The 23611-nt window shown below is 33.7% G+C and overlaps 3 protein-coding genes across 3 annotated transcripts in view; 1 reads left to right on the forward strand and 2 right to left on the reverse strand.

The window, feature by feature from the left end:
* Nucleotides 1-1072: 1072 nt before the first annotated feature.
* Nucleotides 1073-6657, reverse strand: LOC107460063 (DEAD-box ATP-dependent RNA helicase 8). Its single transcript, XM_016078385.3, has 10 exons — nt 5886-6657; nt 4756-4816; nt 3930-4164; nt 3405-3643; nt 2952-3203; nt 2682-2862; nt 2222-2310; nt 2062-2135; nt 1854-1979; nt 1073-1495 (listed from the first exon to the last, which is right to left on the reverse strand). The coding sequence occupies exons 1-9, from the start codon at nt 6221-6223 to the stop codon at nt 1901-1903; spliced, it is 1548 nt and encodes a 515-aa protein (XP_015933871.1). The 5' UTR covers nt 6224-6657; the 3' UTR covers nt 1073-1495; nt 1854-1900.
* Nucleotides 6658-17543: 10886 nt separating this feature from the next.
* Nucleotides 17544-19008, reverse strand: LOC107460005 (uncharacterized). The gene is made up of 2 exons (XM_016078321.3): nt 18708-19008; nt 17544-17879 (listed from the first exon to the last, which is right to left on the reverse strand). Exons 1-2 carry the CDS (start codon nt 18932-18934, stop codon nt 17789-17791), a joined length of 318 nt encoding a protein of 105 aa, XP_015933807.1. The 5' UTR covers nt 18935-19008; the 3' UTR covers nt 17544-17788.
* Nucleotides 19009-22153: 3145 nt separating this feature from the next.
* Nucleotides 22154-23611, forward strand: part of LOC107460111 (uncharacterized) — a 7416-nt gene continuing 5958 nt past the window's right edge. Inside the window, exon 1 of the mRNA XM_016078441.3 lies at nt 22154-22295. Coding sequence (XP_015933927.3) covers nt 22155-22295 — 141 coding nt within the window. The 5' untranslated portion in view covers nt 22154. The remainder of the gene's footprint in view (nt 22296-23611) is intronic.

The raw sequence follows: 23611 nt of genomic DNA on the forward strand, positions 1-23611 counted from the left end.
CGTTGAGACAAACAAATGCCCTCCTTGAATTTTGCTATTTCTAATCCAAGAAAGTACTTCAACGGATTAAGAGCGTTTATGTAAGGGTATGTTTAAGCCAAATTTTACTTTATCACATACTAAAACTTACTCTCATATACATATATTTTAATTTTATTCATAATTCCATCAATATATTTAGAATTTAAATAATATAATCTAAAGGCATTCTTTAGAGCATGAAAATCAAAGCAATGATATGGACATCTTCGTTTCATGTATGTTTGGGATCATTTAATAACCAGAAAGAGAGGAGAGAGTCCACCAAGCAATCTGTAAAAGGGAGTTTAGTGACCTCTTGAATTGGGGAGTCCAAGCCTTCCAGTATGTATTCTTAGTTTCTTACAAAATAAGAGAGATATATGGAAAACAAATATGTATTTCCCTCACTATACATGGTTACATGTTACTTCGGTGCACAAAATGCAATGTTCCAGTTTGATTAGAGAAGTGATTTTATAGAGCAAGCTTTACATAAAAGCAGTCCCAGTAATCAGATTGTGGTATTAAAATTTAAGAAAAGCAAAATTGGCAGTATTTTTTATCTCGCTAGAGGTTACTAGATTGAGAGAATATCTTTTAACACTTTACTTATAAACCATCATAATATCCACTTTATCATCTTTAGATTTTGAGTTAATTCTCACTTTAACAAACTTTATTTTTCTGCCTTAAGAGTTAGGGTTATAAACCAACTTTTTAAATGTACAATCATCACAACCTTAATGGTTAATACTACTATAAGATCCCCAACATTACAAGTTATTAGACCAAAAAAATGCCAGTCATCGACTGACTTGAAAAATGGACTAAATGGCTTAGTACCGATACAAACATGACATCAAGTATACACCTAACAAATTTTTATTCCACAAAATATACTTAGTTAATATGAATTACACATCAAATTTCAAAAAATGTACGGCATTAATCTTGTGCAAATATCATTAATCTCAGAGAGAGAGAGAGAGAGAGAGAGAGAGAGAGAGAGAGAGACCCACGGAGAGGTGTAACAAATTGGGGCTAGGGAATGTGAAATCTAACAAATTGACCATCTTAGAATGCCAATGATCCATGTAACATCTAAACATAATATGAATAACAAACTCCAAAAGAATCCGTAATGGCAACCACAAAGTAGAATACCATAGGGATCCCTTTATTCATAACAAGGTATAAGGTACACCCCCTAAACCAGCATCCACCGAAAATAAAAATCACAAAAAGAAACTACAGTACTAATGTTAGCAACAAACACATCTGAAAATGAAATTAAGGGAAACCCAAACTGGACCCAGCAAAATATCTGCCAGTTAAAAAGGCTAATATTAAACTCTTTCTGAAGGTCCTAATAATGAAAAAGCATTCAAACTAAGGGTCCAAAAAACCCCAATTTTCATACAGCATCCTGTCATACCAGAGAATATGTACCTACTTGGGTGACAGTCACTTCAACCTGTAAAAGGAAAATTCCACAATGATCAACAACAAAAGCAACTGCAACAACACAAGTTGAATCCTAGTGAAAGAAGTATTAAGAGTAATGAATGACTATTATTTATTACTTTAAGCATGACGTGTGTCATAAAACTATAAGTGTTTAAGGAAATAGCACTTTTGGTTAGATATCGTACTATAAGAGTCAACCCTATTCAAGCATTTGAGATCCCACTTGTCTAAGGAAATAGCTTATGACTAGTTACATGTTCTTGAAACTAGGCATGTACTTGTTCCCTAGTGGCAGTTCATATTGTTTCCGTAGTGTACACCAAGTAAGCTGAACAAAAATATACCATATAATTCATATCACTTACCTTTGCTATTCTCCAGTTGTAAAAACGAGCCGAGTTGTCGTCACCAGTCACCGGCAATAAATTGCCTGGTCAATGTGTGGTGGAATTTGCTTTATTTCAGTTCCAAGTTCTTGTTCAATCCTATATCTGCACAAAAGACAGATTGCATAATAAATCTATAGCATATACAGTTGAAATGCATTAACTTAACAGACTGTAAATTACATACAAATTAAAGCGATCCTCATAAGTGATCAAGTTAACTGCTAAACCAAGATGCCCAAACCTCCCTGAGCGACCGACCTGTATATTCATATAAGATCCGTTAGAACAAGAAATCAGTGTCAAGGCAAATAAATTAGGAAGGGAATGAGGAAAAATCAGTATACCCTGTGGAGATAAGTTTCTGAATTCTTGGGAAAATCAAAATTAATAACAACATTGACTGCTTGAATGTCTATTCCCCTAGTAAAAAGATCTGCAAAATTTTTGAAATATTTAAATGATTAAGATCATGCATATGCGGAAATATAAATATATAGTATAAACCATCAACGGATTCAATTAAGCAAATATATCAAAGTAAAGATCTCAAACAATTAACATACATCATCACTTAATATATCATCAGTAATCAATAAAATACACTAAACAAAAATAGATTAAGCTATCATTATTGAGCTGATTCTTCAAATAAAACAAATTAAGATAGTATTGGAAAATAACAAACAGAACACGAAGGCAATTACATATTATGAAATGCCATACTAGATCAAATAGGCATCATTCACAATCAGCTGAAAAGGACGCTGACTATGTTATAGGGGATGCTAGAGTGCAGAGACATACCAGTACAAACAAGATTACGGCAGGCGCCATTGCGGAAGTCATGAAACACTCTATTACGATGATCTTGCAACATCTTTGCGTGAATATAGAAACACGAATATCCAAGCTCGGTGATTTTTTTTGCAAGGAGTTCAACACGATTCACCGAATTGCAAAAGATGATTGACTGGTTTATTTGCAACTGGAATAGAAGCCATCATCATTCAACATCATATTCACATCCAGCAAATAAGAACATCCACAGTATCTTGACAAAGCAAAAAATCAAACCTTAGAAAATAGTGTATTCAGGCAGTGAACCTTCTGTCTCTCTTCGACAAATGCATAATACTGTGTGATACCCTTCAAAGTTAGCTCATCCATAAGGTTAATGACATATGGCTTTTGAAGATACCTATCTTTGAAATCCTTTACAGTAACAGGAAATGTTGCTGAAAACATCAGAATTTGTCGGTGTGAAGGAAGAAAATGAATCAGCTGCTGTATAGAAGGCTGGAATTCTGGGGACAAAAGCTTATCAGCCTGAAACCAAACAAAAAGCAATGTAAACGAAGGGATTGGGAACCAACTCTTACTACTAAAGATGTCACAGAATGAACATACGAAGAGAATAGAAATGAAAATTTGTTTGTTCTCATCTAAAAGGATTGCAACTTTCCAAATAGTTTATGCATGTCAACCACTTTTATAAATGAGTAGAAGTTGAGGCAAAAAAGTATTTACCTCATCCATAACAAGCATTGCGCAATCTTTCAGAACGCAAACACCCTTCTTAGCAAGATCCAATATCCTTCCAGGAGTCCCAACTAGTAAATGAACTGGTTGATATAAGCGCATGATATCATCTTTCAGGCTAGTACCACCAGTTGTAACCATCACTTGAATTTTCAAGTGCTTTCCAAGTTCTTTGCATACTTGAGATGTTTGCAAAGCTAACTCCCTTGTTGGAACCAATATAACAACTGTATGATTAAAAATTAGAAAGAAAACCATCAAAACATGATTAGTTCCCGTCAGTTTGAATCATGGAAACAAAGCCAACATCAACACATATATAATCTACACTAGGACAAAATCCTAAAAACATGGGAAAAAAATATTATAGTAAAAATTTATGCCCATTGAAGCAAGCTTGTTCCCCGAGAAGTTCATTCAAACTGGCCTTGAACTACAATAAATATGATAGTCCTCTCAATCGAACTCATAGGAATCTAATAGAAAGATAAAGGTAAGAGGAAGAAGTCAAACCTTGAATAACATTGTTATCCTGGTCAATTTTTTCCAATGCAGGAATGCAAAATGCAGCTATTTTGCCTGTCCCATTTTTAGCCCTTGCAAGAATGTCACTACCAGTAAGAGCAATTGGAATGCTTTCTTCTTGGATAGGAGAAGGCCTTTCAAAACCCTTCTCATATATTCCCATGAGCAACTCTCGCTTCAAAAAATAATCCTCAAATTCATTTCCTTTAGTTGCTGTCACATCCTGGGAAACAAAATTAAAGCAGATTCAATACCAACACTGGAACATATAACATAGAAGTTAACTGCAAATCTCATAACCACAGCACCTTAAGTGGCTTACCCATAAATGGTATCATTAATTATGCCTTTCAAGTGGATATTGGAAACGTGTAAATATGAAAAAACTAAATCACACCGCAACAGGAAATCTAGCTCTTAAATTTTGTAAATGCCAATGATTGCACTGGTTAATTAAGATCAGTTTATCTCAATTATCAGTTTATCTCAATTTCTCAGCAATTTAAGTAAATTAGTTAAAGCAGTTTGTATAGTGAAAACAGTGAACTGAATGCCTAATGGAGGGCAGGAATTAGGATATTAAAAATGACATCGGTAAATAAAAAAAGAAGCTAGTTAAATTCTATGACCAAAACTTCAAGAAGCATTTCATTAATGGATCACATAACAACTCCATAGTTGCAAAGCTACAGTAAAAGGGAAGAAATTACAAATAAAACAAGTTCTGGCCAAGGATACTAAGCAAAATATGTTACTAAAACAAAATGAATAGTTAACTACTCAAAGAATAAGGTAAAGGTATTCATAATCATACCTCTGTCTTATAACGCGTATCAGGTGGTGGAACCTTTAGCCTTGCCTTCCAATCTTGAGAACTAATAATGGGAGACCAAAAGCAATTGACAATAATATTAGATAACACATTCTTTCGTTCAGATAAAACACCAAACACATGGAAAAAAAAGGGTCTGTTTCATTTGCATTCTCTTTTCAAGTGTTTTTTGCTTTCAGGATTTTGGGAAAGAAAATGATAAAATAGTGAAAACAATAAAATTCTATTTTCACTCTTTAGTTTTTACTTCACAAAAGCTTGAAACAAAGAAAAAGAACACAGCAAATAAAAATGCAAACCAAACCAAAACCAAACAAGTCCTTAAACAGGTTTATTCAATGGTAAATAATTGAAACTTACTTGGTGAAAATTTCTAAGCATATCACAAACATCACTTGATACAACAGCACATTTTCAAGGGCATATTAACCTAGATTGTTTACAACACTAACTATGCATTTGAGAGCCTAAACAAGTTTTAAAGGCATTATAGGATCAGCAAATGAAGTGATTTATACATGAAATCATCAGAACCATGGTGATGAGAAACAAAGGGAAAAATGAATAAAAATACAACCATGTAAAAATTGCCTTCCTAGATATGCCGTCAACATAAAGTGGGAATCAAATTTAAAAAAAAAAAATAAACTAAAGATGGTTTCGCAGATACGGAGATACCATAAGCAGATGCCAAGCATTATATACAAATCTATCCAATACAACGGCCCACTCTCTTGCACATACCTACTTGCATATCTAGGTTAGCTTATTTTAGGTTCAAATGATTTCTGATCTTCACACTACCAAGATATGGACTATGGACATTTCATTGATATCATACCATAAACAATCACCAAGCAATTAATTTAAAAATCTTCCTACCCAAATCGACCATAAGAGACAATCAATCCATACAAAATCTCCTTCTCACACAAACACAAGCGCATGTTCCAATTAACCTATTCACTGCTTCAAAACACCTTCAAAGAACATTTACATGAACCAATTTGTTGCCACACCAACTGAAAACATCTCAAGCCAAACCTAACTAACATAATAGACATCTACAAAGAAAACACACAAAAAAAAAATATAATAAAAGAAAAACTAACCTCGGGTCAATGGCTTCAGACTGCACGGTCTTCTCAACCTCATCCACGACGTTGGAGTCAGCAGCACCCATCTGCGCCCTTCTCAGCCATTGCTGTTGTTGCTGCTGCTGCTGCTGCTGTTGTTGTTGCTGCACCATCTGCCTCTGAACATATTGCTGATGCTGCTGTTGTAGTTGTTGATGCTGTTGCTGGTGTTGCTGGTAATTAGGCCTTGGCTGAAACGGTGAGTTTTGATTGAAACCAGGGCCTCCTCCTCCTCCTCCTCGTCCAAGACCACCGCCACCGATCCCAGGTGGTGGGTACCTCGCTCTGTTGTAGTAGTTGTTGTTGTTGTTCATCCCAATTCCGAAAATTGAGAAAGTAAAACAAAAAGGGTAAACCTAACAATCTGCTCTAAATTCTAATCTAATAGAAGCGATACAATGTACAAAAATTCCTATGAAAATTATGAGTGAAAAATGCTAAAATGTAAAAACCCTAAGAAAAGAGAGAGAATTTCTGAGGGTATGATACAGGGTTGCTACAATGAGTAGAAAAAAATGGGTAGGGTTTTGGGGTGAAATGTTTTCTGCGGATGGAAATTTATACAAAGATCTATCTAATTGAGGAGGGTTTTTGAAAAGGAAGAAATAGAATAAAAGGAAAATGAGAGAGTGGCTTCTTCTGTTTTTTTTTTTCTCTCTCCCCCTCTCTGTGCGTTGCCGCTTTGGATTTGATGTTTTCGTTTTTGGTGTTGTTTGGGTGAACGGAAGAGTGAATGGGAAGGAAAATAGAGGCTAAGCCTGAAATGGTTCTTCTTCTAGGGCGTACGACATCGTATTCTCAATACTAAATTGATAATTATTTTTTAAGAATAATTCAGGATATTAGTATTATATGGATATAAAAAATTCATTACTAATATGTCACCGATATAAAAATATATATAAAAGTACAAAATAATTTAAGTTATTATTGAGTTTACCACTATGTTTGAACACTTTTTTTTTATTTTGATATTGGGACAAGCATAGTATATAACCGGATTATAAAAATGTAGGGGGATTTACGAAGATGTGACGGCTGTAATCAATAAATCGGATGAATCAATTTGGAGTAGAGTAATCGGACGACCCGATTAGAAGCATTGCAAGTACACAAATTAGATGATTCGATTTGTACATCCCAATTACGCGTCAAACATGCATGCACCTCTAACCCCTGCTTGCATACTATCTGCTATTTCCCATTCCTGTCACTCTCATTCCATCCTTCCCTCACTCATCCCAAGTCTCCAAACCCACCTTCAACCTTCACTAATTTCACTCACCATTATTGATTAAATCAGACCTTTGAGTTAAAAAAAATGGACCACCAACCTTTAATAATGCCAAGGAGAAAAAGAATAAAAAATGTCAATCGTCTAGAGTTCTACATTATTAATTATTTTGATCATCTTAATTATATAAATTTTTATTTTTAAATATTTTGATTTAATTAAAATAATAGTGATAATGTTAGAAATTAGTAGAAATAGTGTAGTAATAACTTTTAGGACAATTTACGTAATTAAATTGTTTCCTCTCCAATTTTACCCATTTACAACTTTTTAAAATAGGAGACGTAAATACATTGTTTCACATATCTATAGAAATCGCTACTGGCAGTAGCGGTTTATAGATACACGTAATCCGCTATAGGCAGCCGCAGATTACGTGAGGGAATCTGAACACAGAAATCACTAAAGGCTGTCGCAGCTTCTGTTGAGGTTGGGTTGGGCATAAACCGCTACTAGCAGTAGCAGTTTATGCGTATAGGGAAGCGTGCGTAAACCGCTGGAGGCAGCAGTGGTTTACGTGTAGTGTGGGCGCCTATATAAACCGTGGTAAGCAATAGCGGATTTCTCATTTGGAGTGGATCTTGTGTTTTTCTAGAGAGAGGATTCTAGAGAGAGGGCAGAGCAATTGAAGAGCGGGGCCGAGGTATCCGAGTGCGACCTCTAGTTAGATACCATGACAGAAGAACGGAGCCTGTACCGACTGAATGGTGTTGCCCATGTTGTCGGTGCCATTACTGACGAGGTTAGTTATATGTTATATTTTTTTTAGTATTAGCATTTAATTTTTTTTAGGACTTGGCATTTATTAATTAGAAAAATGGTTTAAAGTAGAATTTATAGTTTAACCCTTGTAGTTTGGAATTTGGCATTGCATGTTAGGATGTAGAATGTAATGGTGCTGTATATAGGAATCGGTTTGTATAGCAGTTTTTGTTCAGTTAGTTTCCTAATATTGTATTTTGTAAGAAATATTTTTATTACTATAGTGTTATTTGTGTTAAATCAATTTTCGTGGAAGGGCTTCTTTAATTGTGTAACCATTTTTCGTATTAGGTCGAGAAACAAGTTTTTCGCATTTTGATTTGATGATTGACTAATAAGTTAATAGTTTAATTGTTTAGTTGTTTAATTTGTGTCGCTATTTCGTCATGCTATAAAGGATTTGTTGTTATTAGATGGGGAGATTTGTTGTAGATAGCAGAATTTAACTGTTTACGGTATGTCTTTTGTTTTGTGTGTGTAGTCTACTAGGTGTATTTATAGTGTGAGACGGCAGCAAAATATACCCATGCATGACAAGATCATCCCGTATTTAGATAGGGCTGGATTGTACCACTTAGCCAAGTTAAATAGCCACTGGTTTTGGTGGGACGAGCCCTTGGTCAGTGCGTTCATTGAGAGGTGGTGTCCTGAAACGCACACCTTTCATATGCCTTTCGGAGAGTGCACAGTGACATTGCAGGATGTGGCGTTTCAGCTTGGTTTGCCTGTCGATGGGGAGGCCGTGAGTGGTTGCCTTGGTGAGTTTGAGAAATTCATGGAGGGTGGCCGACCAGCTTGGAAGTGGTTTCAGGATCTATTCGGTGAGCTATCACCACCAAATAAGGTCAAGCAGATGACAGTCCACTTTACATGGTTCCACGAGAGGTTTAGAGTGTTACCCGCAGATGCGACTGAGAACACTGTTCGCATTTATGCACGTGCCTACATCATGATGCTGTTATCCACTCAGTTATTTGGGGACAAGAGTGCGAACCGGGTACATATACGGTGGTTGCCATTTATAGCAAACCTTGATGAGATGGGGAGGTATAGTTGGGGGTCGGCCGCTTTGGCGTGGTTGTATCGATGCATGTATCGGGTTGCGAACAGGAATGTGACCAACCTTGCGGGTCCTCTTCACTTGCTACAAAGTTGGATATTCTGGCGATTTCCATCGCTGAGGCCGTATGGGTTTGAGGTTTTCTCGTTTCCACTGGCATCCAGGTATTTTTTATGTTTTTGAAAGTTTAAGAATGTGATATGCAGTGGTATTTTAACTTTGTGTTTACTATTTTTTCCGTTTAGGTGGTCTGCTTACTTACCTCCGAACGATGGCAAGGAACAAAGGGTCATAAATTATCGTCTTGCACTGGATCGATTGATCGCTCACGATGTAAGTCTGATGAGCTTGTTTGTTTCATTTGTTGTATGCTTTAAGGTCATGTCTATTTATATACTTGTTGTGGTAATGTTTGATGGGTTTAAAAATTTCAGATTGTATGGGAGCCGTACTCCGCCCTTGATGTACTTGCTGTGGTCCATCCGGAGATACTTACGGAGGAATATTGTCGCACATGACGAGCGATCACTAGTTTGATATACTTTGCGGTCATCGAGTGGCACCAGGTTGATAAGGTTGTCCCACAGCTTGGTGGAGTGCAGCATCTCCCCGAGGGGGCTTTGAATATAGACTGGCTGCATGCTAAGGACGGGAGGGGAGGAGATAGGTGGTTCCCCCATTACTATCAGGCTTGGCATTTACATTGGGGTAACAGACTTGATGCAATCATTGCCATCAATCGAGTGGTAGATCCTGGTCCCTCATCTGATTACTTAGATAGGTGGCACCGCGCGGCGCATAGGTTCCTTTCCCCAGGGGCTGCATTCATGGATCCCAGGGCACCGAGATACCGGCAGAGGCCTTTCAGAAAGGGTCGTCTTAGGCGCCACGCAAATCACAGCTACCTGATATGCTAGACAACCGGCGTGTTGAGAGATAATCAAGCTGTCTATGGTCACTTGATATCGAAGTGGCCATACATGTGTGTAGTTTGTTGTACCTCCTAACTTCTCATGTGCTCTTCCATTTTCGCAACGTGATACGAATCAACCATGTGCACCTGTTACCAAACTCATTACATCTGCCTTGGTATTTCAGATTGTCAGACTCCATAACTCTGTACTTAACTCCACGCCGAATGCTGTAATCTTTTACACTAAGCACAACTTCCTCCTTACTCTGGAACGACTGGCCAACTTGAAATTCCGTCAAAGCATTCTCATCATGCATACCCTGGCCGGTGAAGGTTGGCTCTACATTCTGGTGTTGGCTGACGGCTTTCAAGTTCAACGATGACAGGTGCGGAGGATACTATTGTGTTCCAGAACCAGAACCTCCATGTGTTGTAGGTGTACCGCTCGGAATATCATCATCACTGTCCCCACCAATAGCAACCGGCTCGTCATCCGAATCATCATCCCGCGTTGCATTCTCAACTCGATCCGGTCCAGCCTCAAAATCAAAATCAGAATTACCAGGAGGCACACCGGCATGAACAGCTGCAACATGTTGAGAATCAGGCACCAGAACTGCTGCTGCTACCACATGCATCGATGTCGAGGCACCACCCACCGTCATCGTCTGAGGATTCGGCGCCGATGCCTCGAAGCTGTCGACACCATCTTCCAACTTCGCAAGCAGCTCGGGTATTCTGAACTCCGGAAAACTCGGCCTACAGTGAAACAACACTTGTAGGTCTTCATCGGACCCTATCATAAAGGTCTCGTATCTCACACCAGTTGACACAACGACGATGGGAATCTTGTAAAACAACTTTTTCACCCACTTCGAACCACACACACCGAGCTTCCATAATATGTTGAGCTTAATCTCCGCCAACGTACTCGACGACCAGATAAAAATACTGAACGGTTCTCTATCTATAAATTTCACACTATGCCTTTTGCTCTTTTGAATTTTTCCAGAGCAATGAACTAGAGTCACAAAACTTTCCTCACCCTCCATTTGTGATAAACAACACTCTTCCTCACCTTTGGCCTTTCAGGAATTTATATAGGCACGCACAGTCGCCCACACTACACGTAAACTGCTGCTGCCTCCAGCGGTTTATGCACGCTTTTCCATACGCATAAACCGCTACTGCCAGTAGCGGTTTATGCCCAACCCAGCCTCAACAGAAATCGCGACTGCTTCTAACGGTTTCTGTGTTCAGATTTCCTCACGTAATCCGCGGCTGCTTATAGCGAATTACGTGTATCTATAAACAATGTATTTACGTCTACTATTTTAAAACGTTGTAAATGGGTAAAATTGGAGAGAAAATAATTTAATTACATAAATTGCCCTAACTTTTATTAAGATTATGGATGTATAATAATATTGTAGTAATAATTTTTATTAAGATATAGGTATGATAATAAAATAATTATTATTAATTGTTATACCTAAATTTATTGTAGTAATAATTTTTATTAAGATTATAATACGTGTGATAATAAATTAATTATTATAAATTTTTATTAATATAGTAATAATTTTTATTAAGATTATAGGTGTGATAATAAATAAATTAATTAGTATTAATTGTTAGTAATAAATTTATCGTAGTAATAATTTTTTTTTAAGATCTAGGTATGATAATAAAATAATTATTATTCATTTTTATTAATAAATTTATTGTAATAATAATTTTTATTAAGATTATTTTTATTATGAGTATAATATAGATATTTAATAAAGGATTAATGATTTATTATTGTGTGTTGTTAGAATAGAATAAAATAGTTATTTGAAAATGTTTGTTTGTTAGGTTGGAAGTGTAAATGTTAAAATTGTTTTAATATAATAATTATTGAAAGTGACTTAATTAATGTATTATTATTATTATTATTATTATTATTATTATTATTATTATTATGATTATTATTATTATATAAATAGAAAATAAGGATTAAGAATTATTATTATAAAATAATTTGGTTTTAGACATTAGAATATGTAGTTTTAATGTATCTAAAACAACTAGATTTATATTTAAGATTCAATTAAGACTTATTGATAATTATTAGAATGTAAAAAATGTGAATGTGAATTTTTTGTAAAATAGATTTAGTATATTTTGAGTAGTTAATAATATAGTTGTTAATATGATTATATTTTATTGGTTATGTGATAATGAAAATCTGATTCTGTTAAATTTAATTTGTTAATTAAATATGATTATATTTGTTTAATGTGATCTATGGCTACATTTTGTAAGGCTCATGGATGTTGCAATGTGACCACTTAATGCTGCCGGATCCATACAATCAAATTGTGAAGGGGCTTTTACGGAAAATTGGCTTTTATCACATTTTTCAGATTGGAGTTGTCCAATATCAGTTTGCATTGGTTAATGCTCTGATCGAGAGATGGTGCTTTGAGACTCACACATTCTAGTTTTTGGTTGATGAGTGTGCTGTGACGTTGAAGGACGTGGTGATAATTCTTGGTCTTCCGACGAATAGTCTGTCATTTACAGGACCGACACTCAGTAGTTATGAGGCCTTAGAGGCTGAATGCTTGGATCAGTTTGGTGTTGCACCAAGGAAGACAGACTGTTGAGTTAAAAAATTAACTAAAATAATTAGTGAGGACAAACATTATTTTTGAGCAAAATAAATAATTAGTGTTGATTAATTATAATTGTATATTACTAATTATTTATAAAATATTGCAGGCCAAAATGTGAATTACAGCCCAAATGGAATGAGAAATAAAACAAGGCTGATGGGCCAACAATGTAAACGAAGCCCATAAGAAAACAAGGCTGAAAAATCAGAACGGGCCAAGCATATCACTACCCGATCCAAGCCCGATTTTATTTCAGAAAGCAATTCCCTCCATCTTGCTCCAACCAAAGCAACGTTCCCCTCTCTTTTATCATAGTGAAATCAGAGCTTCAGAAAAGTAAGAAAGAGAGAAAGAGCTTCTTCCCTAAGCTAGTAACCAAAGAAGCAAGTGAGAGAAGGTTTAAGCTTGAAAGGCAGATGTCATTTCAACAAGTTCAAACCAAATCTAGCTTAAGAAAAGGTTAAAGGTAACATATTTCCTCTTGCATGCATCAAAATTTCTTCTCTTCTTTCCAACTCTCTGCTCGGTCCGAAATGGGATACAAAGGAAAGTTGATCTCTGTTTTTCACTGCTACAAATCCACGGTCACAAGAGATTCTTGGGGACTAAGTTGCATCTTTATGGCTCAGATTCGATTGACCAATGAAAGAAAATTTCGGTTACTCCTTCATGACTTTCGGTCAAGTTGGAAAAGTCAGAAGCAAAGGTCATACTCTGATGTTTAAGGAGAAAAAGTGAATCTGTGGGTTGGTGAAACTCAAGGCTCAAGGTGTTGACCTTAGAAGAAGAACCCAACAACATGCAAGGAGTTAAAAGAAGACTTCCTGCTCATTCAAAGTCAAGGAGAGAAAACCAGAGTGTGAAAGTTGTGTTCTGGAAAGAAGTTCCTCTACTAGGATAATGCTTTCTTTCAAAGAAGTATTCGGCCTATACTGAAGAACTGTATCTGAGGTTTGCAAATCTGGTTTTGCACATAGCAAAGAGGCTGCTGATGAAGTCAATCTCCTTTATGTTTTACAGATTGTGATGTACTTTTCTATGTTTATCTTTCTGTAATTTCTTGTGAGAAAAGGCATTGTGAGAAAGCTCAAGTAAAAGCCATGAGTGAAAAAAAGTTGAGTGATACACTTGAGAGAAAAGCCTAAAGTTATTTTCTGATTTCTTTAGGTTGGTTAAGTGTCTTGTATCTTGTACCTGTTAAGTATCCCTTTCTTAGTTGGGTTAGCACTAAGAGTGAATAGTTAGGTGTTAGCATAGCCAATGTCAAGTTAGGGTAGAACTGGAGTGTGAAATTGGTGTATGTAATACTTTAAACTATAGTGGAAATTCCTCCATTGTTGTGGAGGAGACTGGACGTAGGTTGCATAGCACAAGGCTACCGAACCAGGATATATGCTGGTGTTAGCTTTTCTCTTCTCTGCTGTGTTCTGTTTTCTGATATTCATAAGACAAAAATAAATTATCTCATAAATTTCCGCTGCTGAACACAAACAGAATCAGAATTAAAAATTTTGATTTAAAAGGGTTATAACAGCAACAAAAAGGAAGGCATAGATTCAACCCCCTTCTCTAAGCCTACCACAACCTTCAGAGACTGTAAAGGAAGTTTCAAAAAGTTGACGTGGTTTCAAAGACTGAAAGATCGTTTAGTGTTAGCTGATGATATTCACATTCAGAGGTACGTGAAGTGCCATATAATATTATTTGGGACCATTATGTTTAGAGATAAGTCTGGGGGTAGCGGTGCACTGGAAGTTTCTGCCGTTGCTCCGTAAGTTTGCTGGAATCATACAATTTAGTTGGAGATTGACATGCCTGATACACCTATATAGAGTGTTGTGTAGGACAACTCGTGTTGACTGCAAGGAGATTGATGGTCCACTGACACTTTTGTTTACCTGGACTTGGATATGTCTACTATTTCTTGCGCCGATTTCTGGCAATCCTTGACTCTTTTCGGTTGTAAACAGGTAAATTTAATTACTATTAAGTGTAGCACGTTGGATTTTAAATTTGATTGATAAAAGTTAATTAACGAATTATCTAATATCAGGTGGCATAACTGGGAGGTTTCTGATCGACCTTACAGATTTCGTAGTCTTACTTTAGAAGAGCATTGGATGATCTGCAAGAAGGACAGGTATGTATTAATAAATAAGTATCTATTTTTGTTTGGACGTATTATTATTTAGTGTGTAATCCTCCTTTACTTGCAATGTGTATAGTTTGTTTGGGAGGCTTATGCGATTGGGCGCATTGATCCAGACGTGATTCCTTTTGACATCCGTCAGCATTCAGTTATATGGAGTGTCACGGTACCGCTTATATCTTTCAAATGCGTTGAGTGGCATTCATTTGATATACTGAGGAGATAATTTAGTTTGACTCAGGACGTTCCTCATCAAGAGCGGGATCTAGGTGGAGCATACAGCGAGATTCTGAGAGGACCCAAGAATCAAGATTAGTCTGGAACCCACTCGTTTTGGGTGATGCATTGGACGAATCAGTATAGTCATGTTCTTGTTGAGCACCTGGTACCCTCACAGCATCCTTTGAAAATTTACATGCATTGGTACCGAGGCACATATGGTGACCACTTGCATTTGTCAAATCTCTTATTACAAGAGAATTGGGAGGGCAATTCTGTGCATAATCATGAGAATCAACAAGATCAACCACCGCCACCACCACCGTCACACACACAAGCACAGCAAGAGTTTGAGCATTTCACACCATATATTCCTGACAAGCATTCTGCGAATTATTTTATATCACCAGTCCCATTACATCAATAGTATTAGAGTGTCCCGCAGCAAGAATCTGAGGATCAAGGTCCATTTAGCTAACTGCTTGGATTCATAGCTCCTATGCCAGGTCTTTCACATCCAGATAATTACAGAGACATTCCATCAAATACAGATATGAGATATCTGTACAAAATACATGACACTCTCCTAGATATTTGAGAATCCATCTTCTCACAAATCACACCTTTTATTCCTTCAAATGACCGTCTGAATGGAATAATATTTAATAGATTCTGACACACAAATTTCACTCCTTCAAATGTTTGTAATAAAATTTGTCCATAATAATATACTTTTAACATAACTTTATCATCTATGATGATATATTCACATTGCATACCCTCAACTTTGGTGTTAATTTTTTGGAAACACTTAAGAAGAAGAGAAGGAGCAGAGAGGAGCTTCAGACGATTTGAAAATTGTGAGAAGAAGAAGATGAAGTGGAGAGTTTGGTGAGACCATTGTTATATATAAACGTTGAAATCAGGTTGTCCGACCGCCTTCTTTACCGTTTCAAATTTTTGGAGCACCTATCGGACAACCCAATTAGAGTTGCGTTGGGCCAAAAAAATTTGCATGCATAAAATTGGTGGGTCCAATTTCTTTGTCCAAAAAATTTTTGTCCTACAGGCTGAAAATCGGTAGGTCCAATTTTTTTGCACAAAAATAAATTTGGTCCTGCATGCATTATATTGATGGGTCCGATTTCTTAACAAAAAAATATTTGCCAGTACAAATTAGACGGTCTAATTTGTGCTGCTGCTTTCTCCCTCTCTTGAATGAAATGGAGCATCTAATTTCTTCTTCGTCAGTTAACCACCATCACAACAGCGTAAAATACTCCTAACGTTCATAATGCTGCGTTACACACAAGTAAGTGTCATCCAAAAAAATTAGCCATATTTGAACTTGGAGGAGGTCTTTATGTAATTTGTGTGTGATATTTTTTTTATTTAATTTGTACTATGATAGAAATATAAGATACTAAAACACAAATACATCTTAAAAAACAAACAAAGCAAACAAAATATAGTTTATATTAAAATAAATTTTGTCCATTTCTATAAATACATTCGCATGAAGTTTTGTATATATTAATATTTTTATATTTTCTATTTTTAGATTTTTGCTAAACACAAACAACTCCAAATGATAATAAGTTTTGTTTATGCCATCGTTTTGTCCTCCACTACAAACTGTTTCTGTTTTGTCCTCCTACAAAAAGAACTGATAGGAACTAATTTAAGTTTATTTATTTATTTATTTTACATTGAACTCATTTGAAGTCTGTTAACTTTTTTGTTAGAAAAAGAAAACTCAACACAACAAGTGAAGAGTAAGATGGCAACAAACAGGACCAACATAATACAAATAAAGGAAAAAACCACCCAACGCGAAGAACTCTAATAGTTATTTCTTTATCATTTTCAACATTGCTATCAACAACAAAAAAGATTCACATCTAACCCCTTTATATAATTCATAAAAGACAAATAGATAATCTCATAGACCCCTTTTGATCTTCCTTTCAAGTCAAATGTTTCAAATGATGGCATAAATCCATCTCTTGCGCTCTTCTTTGCTAATTGATATCTCAGTCCAACTTAGAAAATGTTCCTTCAACGTCTTCGAGCACACCAAACTTGTCAAGAAAAATCACAACCAAAAAATAAGTAGTGACCATATTCAACACCTCTATTACGTAACACGCATACAGCATCTTTTTTGTTAATAACCCCAAACCAACTCCGCCTCTCCTTTGTATTGACCACGGTCAATACAAACCAGACAAACAGTTCAACTCTTGGTGAAACTAGACCTTTTCAAATTGTCTTAGTAAAGCTGTAACTTGTTATATCCTTCGGAATTATTTCGGCCTGCAATACCTGCACAAAAGAATTAGTAAAAAAGATTTTTTGTTTATAAAATTTCCACTCAATTCTATCCTTGTCATAAACAAGTTTGACTAGCCTTAATGAATCATGGATTGGATAGAGTTGTGTGAGTTTAAACTATTTTACTTATGTTTGTTTAATTGTTTATATCACTTGGTCTTTGAACTATAAATTTAGTGCGAATTCTAGTTTATAAATTATGTGATTCAACATAAGGGTAGCTTTTAGCACTATTGCATTCCAGGTTCCAACATCCAAGATAGATAAGCTGAATCAAAATGTGGATAGTTAATTAGCACAAAAAGAACAAATATGCAATAAACCAAATTATTAGGCTTAATGGCTTCCACTTTCTAACGATTTACATTGAGTACAAAAAGATAAGTTCTATAATTTTAAGAAATCAAATCTAAAGTTTAGACACAAAAAAGTAGTTGTCTCTTAACTCAAAACACTGAAACGGTAATCACTAATAAGTAAAGTGCAGTTTATTTGTTGCGTTTGGCAGCACGCCTGCCTTGGCCCTTCTTGGGTGGTCCTTTGCCGCGCCGCTTCAACATTTCAAGTTTCGATAAGCGCCTACAAAGAACAAGATAACCAAGTCATTAAATTGCTAGAGTGAGTGCAAATTAATTTGTTCTTTTTTATCTAGCACTACCACTTTATGGTACATCTTTGAATCAATGTCATTGATATAGTCATTAAATTACTAGACATTCATAAATTTGCATCACAACAGTGCACTTGGTGCAAACCAACAAAGCCAACTTCAAAGGGGAAGCCCCTAAACCTCGCTAGATTAAACTAAAGTGTGTCATGAAGCTCAGGCATATAGGAATAGCACAAATATATGAAAAATGTGACCAAATTGAAAAGATAACATTTTTTCTTTGAGGATTAAAATCTCAAACAATCAAATGGTGACATTAAATTTTATTCATTTATTCACATTATCAATTTTCGTTTTGAATGTTAAGCAGCTGAGGCAGTATCAATATTATGCAGAAATAGTTGTCCACCACTATTGCACTCAACATCCAAAATTAATAGAGCTCATTCACCATACTTAAATAACCTCAAATGAATAAAACAAGGTACAAAAATGGTTGATCCATCTAATATTGACACTGATATATAGAGATACATGGAGGTTAAGCAGCAACTTCAACTAAAGAGTATCAAAAAAATTAACTTTTATAACACAATTCATTTCATTAATAAAAATAAGAACAGCCCATTAATTTTCACACGCTGAAAAATCAGCATCAAACCCCAAAAACGAAAAATATAAAGAAAACTTTCACAGAGACAAAATCACAAACACATAGCGGGCACTATGAAAATTGAGCTATAACGCGCAGAGCAAAGTGTGATTGAAAGTCAATGGGAGAGAGAGAAGGTGCTTACTCCTGCTCTTGACGAGCCATGACGAGAGGGTCATCCTTTTTTATGTCGTAAGGGTACCATTGCGCTACCTTCTCACCGAAGAGCTTCTGACGGAGGATCTTGTGGGCCGATTTCTGGCCCATTGGGTTCAGCTGGTGACCGAAGATCCGGGCCCGGGCTTCCATGACTCCTTGCCTGATGGCCGACCCTACCAACAGCTTCAAACCACCACCGCTACTACCAGCCATGAGAGAGTAGAAAAGAGTACGGTGGGAAAAGCGGGTGGTTGATGGAATAACTGAATAAGAATAACTATGCGTTAATTTCAGTTTGGTCCCCCAAAAAAGTATAATTTACAAGAGTGGGCCGGCCAAGTGGCCTACTATAGTACTATCTGTAGATTTATTTCATTTACTGTCCAAACCACAAAAATCATGTCCTTCAAATAAGTCAAAATCCTACTTTGGAATATTTTATTTATATATTATCACGACTAAAAAAAATAAAAATGTTATGCGTACACCAAAATTAGTCACTAATGTATTTATATATTAGTGTATAAATATATATATAATTTAATTTACTTTTAACGTATATTTATATTTTAACTTGTATTTTATATTTGTGGCTAATTTTAATAGCTAATTTTAGTGTACACGTATATTAATCCAAAAAAATATATTTATTATGATTTATTAAATTTAACATTTCATTACAAAAAAAATTAATATTTACACCGTTCAAAGTCAAATTATTTAATTATGTGATAATAATTCAATACTTTATTATACTTTCACATTGAAACTTCATAATAAAATTGTAAAATTTGACAAAATTTTGTGATTTATGAGAGGCTATAAATGGGGCTAAAATTTTTATATATAAACAACTTTAGTGTGAAATATAAAAATATTTAATCATTTTAATATTTTACATAATTGTGATGGTAGCACAAAACGTCAAAACACAAAATATCATTAAAGTTTTATAAAAAAATATTATTTTAATTATAAAAACTCAACGTTTTGTAAATGGCCATAGTAATGTTTAAAGCATAATTTGGTTTATCATAAAGGATTTTAGTCATTTCATACCTAATAATACAATATAAAAAATAAAAGTTCTATAAATGGCTTTTTTTTTTAATTCAAAAACTATTCTGTCGGATTAAAATCTTTCTATATCAAAATGATCACTTGACTTTAATCATAAAATATGTCAAAGTCTTAACATGCATAGTATTCATATTATTAGTTTATCACTATATGAGTATGCAGAATACTAAGGATTATTAACGTGTTTCCCATGTTCTTGAATGCACTTTTACCACTTTTGTCTCAACTCTTAAGAAACAAATGAAAATTTTCTGCCTATTTGTTGATTAAATTTCTTTCAGAGGCTGTTCCTCTTTAATTTGTCATACCTGCTAGGATTGCTTTACGTAAAGACTAAAGAAAACAGCTCATTATCAAGAATTCTCATGTTGCCTAATCTAGGTTTTAATTACATACCCTGCCGCTTAATTAGGAATTTAAAGATCAACCCTCAATAAACTAATATCAAATTGAGTACATGCATGCTTAAATCCTAAGTAAAGGGAGATGCGAAAATAATCTTGCATATGCATGGTCAAATTTTGTGTTCTTCATTAAAAAGAAAAAATAACAAAATCAATAAGATATTATGAGTTCACCTGTATGATTTTTTACCAAATAAAGTTGGCAAATAGCACGTACGCTTGAATATTATTAGGATTCGAATTTAATTCTATCAATATGAGAGCAACTTTAACAACGGATAACATAAATATTTAATAACAAAAAAATTTAATTAAAATCAGCTAAAATTTTATCTTATTTAATTTTTATTAATTAATGCAGCAATTAATAAATACTAAACAAGATAAATTTTGACCATTTTTTTTTTATTTTTCTAATATTATCGAACTAATTATATGTAAGTACTTGGGTGATGAAGCTTAAACACACGTCTTAACTAGTATACTTCTTAGTCTTAGACCTACCTAAATTATTGGGCATTTGGGCTAGATTATAGTATAATGTTAGTGAAGAAATATAAAAAATACACAAAAAACAGAAATGATGAGTTTGTAGGAAGCCTTATTTCATTGCACTAAACCGGATCACATACATCTAATTAAATTTTGTGTGGCTTTAACTTCGATTATACTTAACTAAAGTGCCCAATCAATTATATTATATACATTAGTAATAAACCAAATCAAAGTCCATATGTTATATTTAATTAGGATCCCGAGAAAATGAATTATTTGTACAATGTATATTAAGTTATAAAATGAACATTTCCTATATTATCTAGAATAATCATCCGAGTACTAGGATAATAAACATCTTCTCGAAAAATTAAACTAATTTTGAGGTTCACAAAGGATCGAACTCTTGACATTTCGAATCTAGCGCTCTAATACCATGTCATGATACTACTCATCCCAAAAGCTTCAACTGATAGAAAAATGTAACATTAATGATTATATCTCTAATACTCCATAAACCTCCGTTATACATATTGTATAAATATTTCATTGGCTTCTCATACTTTCCCATTTAATTATTTATTGTATCATAATAATCTTTGACGTAGTCCGGTTGTGTGGAGCTGTGACCGCGAAGCACCAAACATGCATATATACCTGCTTCCTTTGTGTAAAACATATTTTAGTTCATATATATATAAACGTGTTATTTTAGTTTTGGTTTCTTTGTTTTAATTTTTGTCCTGTTTTATTATCATTAACTAGTATTTCAGTTGTTTCATTTTAAATCTAACGTTAACAAACAATAATAGTGAAATTGAAGGAAAAGGCATTTTTTTTGTCATTAAAAATAAAATTCACATTATTCATGTAGTAATTTATATATTAGCTAATGATAAATAATCTTTAAATGAAACTCAAATTTGCACTAAATTAGTTATTTTTTACTTTCTATAAACAAGACCAAAACAACACCATTTTCCCATGATTATAAAACATCTCAACTTCAAAACCTATTCTTCTTATTTTTCAAATCGTTGGCAATGATAATATATGGTCTCGTATATATATATAGAGAGAGAGATCAAACGAGAATTTATCAAATTTAAGAAAACTTATACATCAACAAATTAAATATATAAATTTATAGTCTTAGCTTGTTTGCATTTTAAAACTATAATACACATACAGAAAATAAAATATTACAGTCCTGCATGTATATATAAAATCAACTTTAAAGTTTTATAAAATGTTATTAAATCGATAGATGTATATTCCTTCTGTGTCAACTTTCAGACCTATCTGATGATCTATTTATTATTATATTGGAAGAAAACTTTGAACCTTGATTATATTAAATAAAACAACATCAAGATCCAAATCTTGGGGTATGTAGTTAGAACATATAAATGTGTGAGCTTAACAATAATCAACACACACAAGTGTATAGCCATATGTCCATGGCAACTTATAATCGTCAAGGATCATTTAGCAAAGCCAAAAGATTGGGTTCAAGATCAAGTTTTTTGTCCATCTTCTTCCTATTTGTTCTTGCTGCAAGCTCCACTTTCATCATCCATTATTGGATTGACTTTGTAAGTTTTATTTATTTGTTATTTCTCTTAATTATTTTCCTAATTATCTTCATGTTAATAAAACTTTGTGCATATATATAGTTTGATATTTTTATGATATGCATGTTTTTGTTTTTTTTTTTTTTTTGTAGCTTAATCTTTTACTTCAATTTCCTTCTATATATCTCCCTTATATTTAGTTGTCATTTGTAATTAAACTCTTAAGAAGTAAGAAGTGGTCTCCATATACTTTCTTATACGAACTTAAATAAATTAAAGGAGAAGCTAAGCATGATATCCATAAAACAAAAAAGTTATATAGTTTAATTTACTTACAAAGCTACATGTATGTATGTGTATATAATTATATATACGAGACAATTAAGGGCTATTTTTTTTTTATCAATATTAGTTAATATTTTATTTTTATGATATTAGGATTTAAGATTTAGAATTTAGAATTTAATATTTAAAATTTTAAAATTAGTTAAATATTAATTAAAAATAATAAATTGATATATTAAAAAAAAGTGTTTACATTTTTTATTATTTTTTTTAGTAAATTTATTATTTAAAAACTATCTAAATCTATAAATCTCATCATTATGTTGTATAAACTTTTTTACAAAACTAATATATTAAAATTAAACTCTAACACTATACTGCAATATTAGATTATTAATTAAAAGAAATAAAAGTCAACATAGCTTGTATATATTTTAGGTGACAGAAAAAGATAATTAACTATATTATTATTGCTGGTGATGAAAAACCATCTCATAACTTGTATAATTAAGATTAGAGAAGTTGATCTATTTTCTAAAATAAATGTTATTAGTTACGAAGCATAACCCATTATATATAGTATGTCTGGAATGTTATTTTCGAAAGTGAGAGCATATACAGGTTGTGAATGCTGTACTATCTCCACAAATTTTTCATGGCACAATTTAATTTAATTTATATATTTATGTATAAATATATATTATTTAATTTAATTTTAATATATATTTTATATTAATAAATAATTTTAACATCAATATATATATCTAGCACATAGGTATTTGTTATATATGGAAAAAAACCTACCATATGATAGAGATGATATAGATCAAACGAGATAAGACGATACCGAGATTAAAGTCAAAACACGCAATTGCTATGGAATAAAATCAAAACTTGCCAACTTTTTCAGAATAAATAAATAGGATTTAATTAAAAGTTTTAATTAATATATAGACTTTATTACAACGGAGTAATTAAACCTGTTTAGATTAACAATTCCCCACTTTGATACACATAACATTATTGCATTTTCTAGCGTTATTGACTTACTA

This window comes from Arachis duranensis, chromosome 8 (genome assembly GCF_000817695.3).
Source record: "Arachis duranensis cultivar V14167 chromosome 8, aradu.V14167.gnm2.J7QH, whole genome shotgun sequence".
NCBI classification, from domain to species: Eukaryota; Viridiplantae; Streptophyta; class Magnoliopsida; order Fabales; family Fabaceae; genus Arachis; species Arachis duranensis.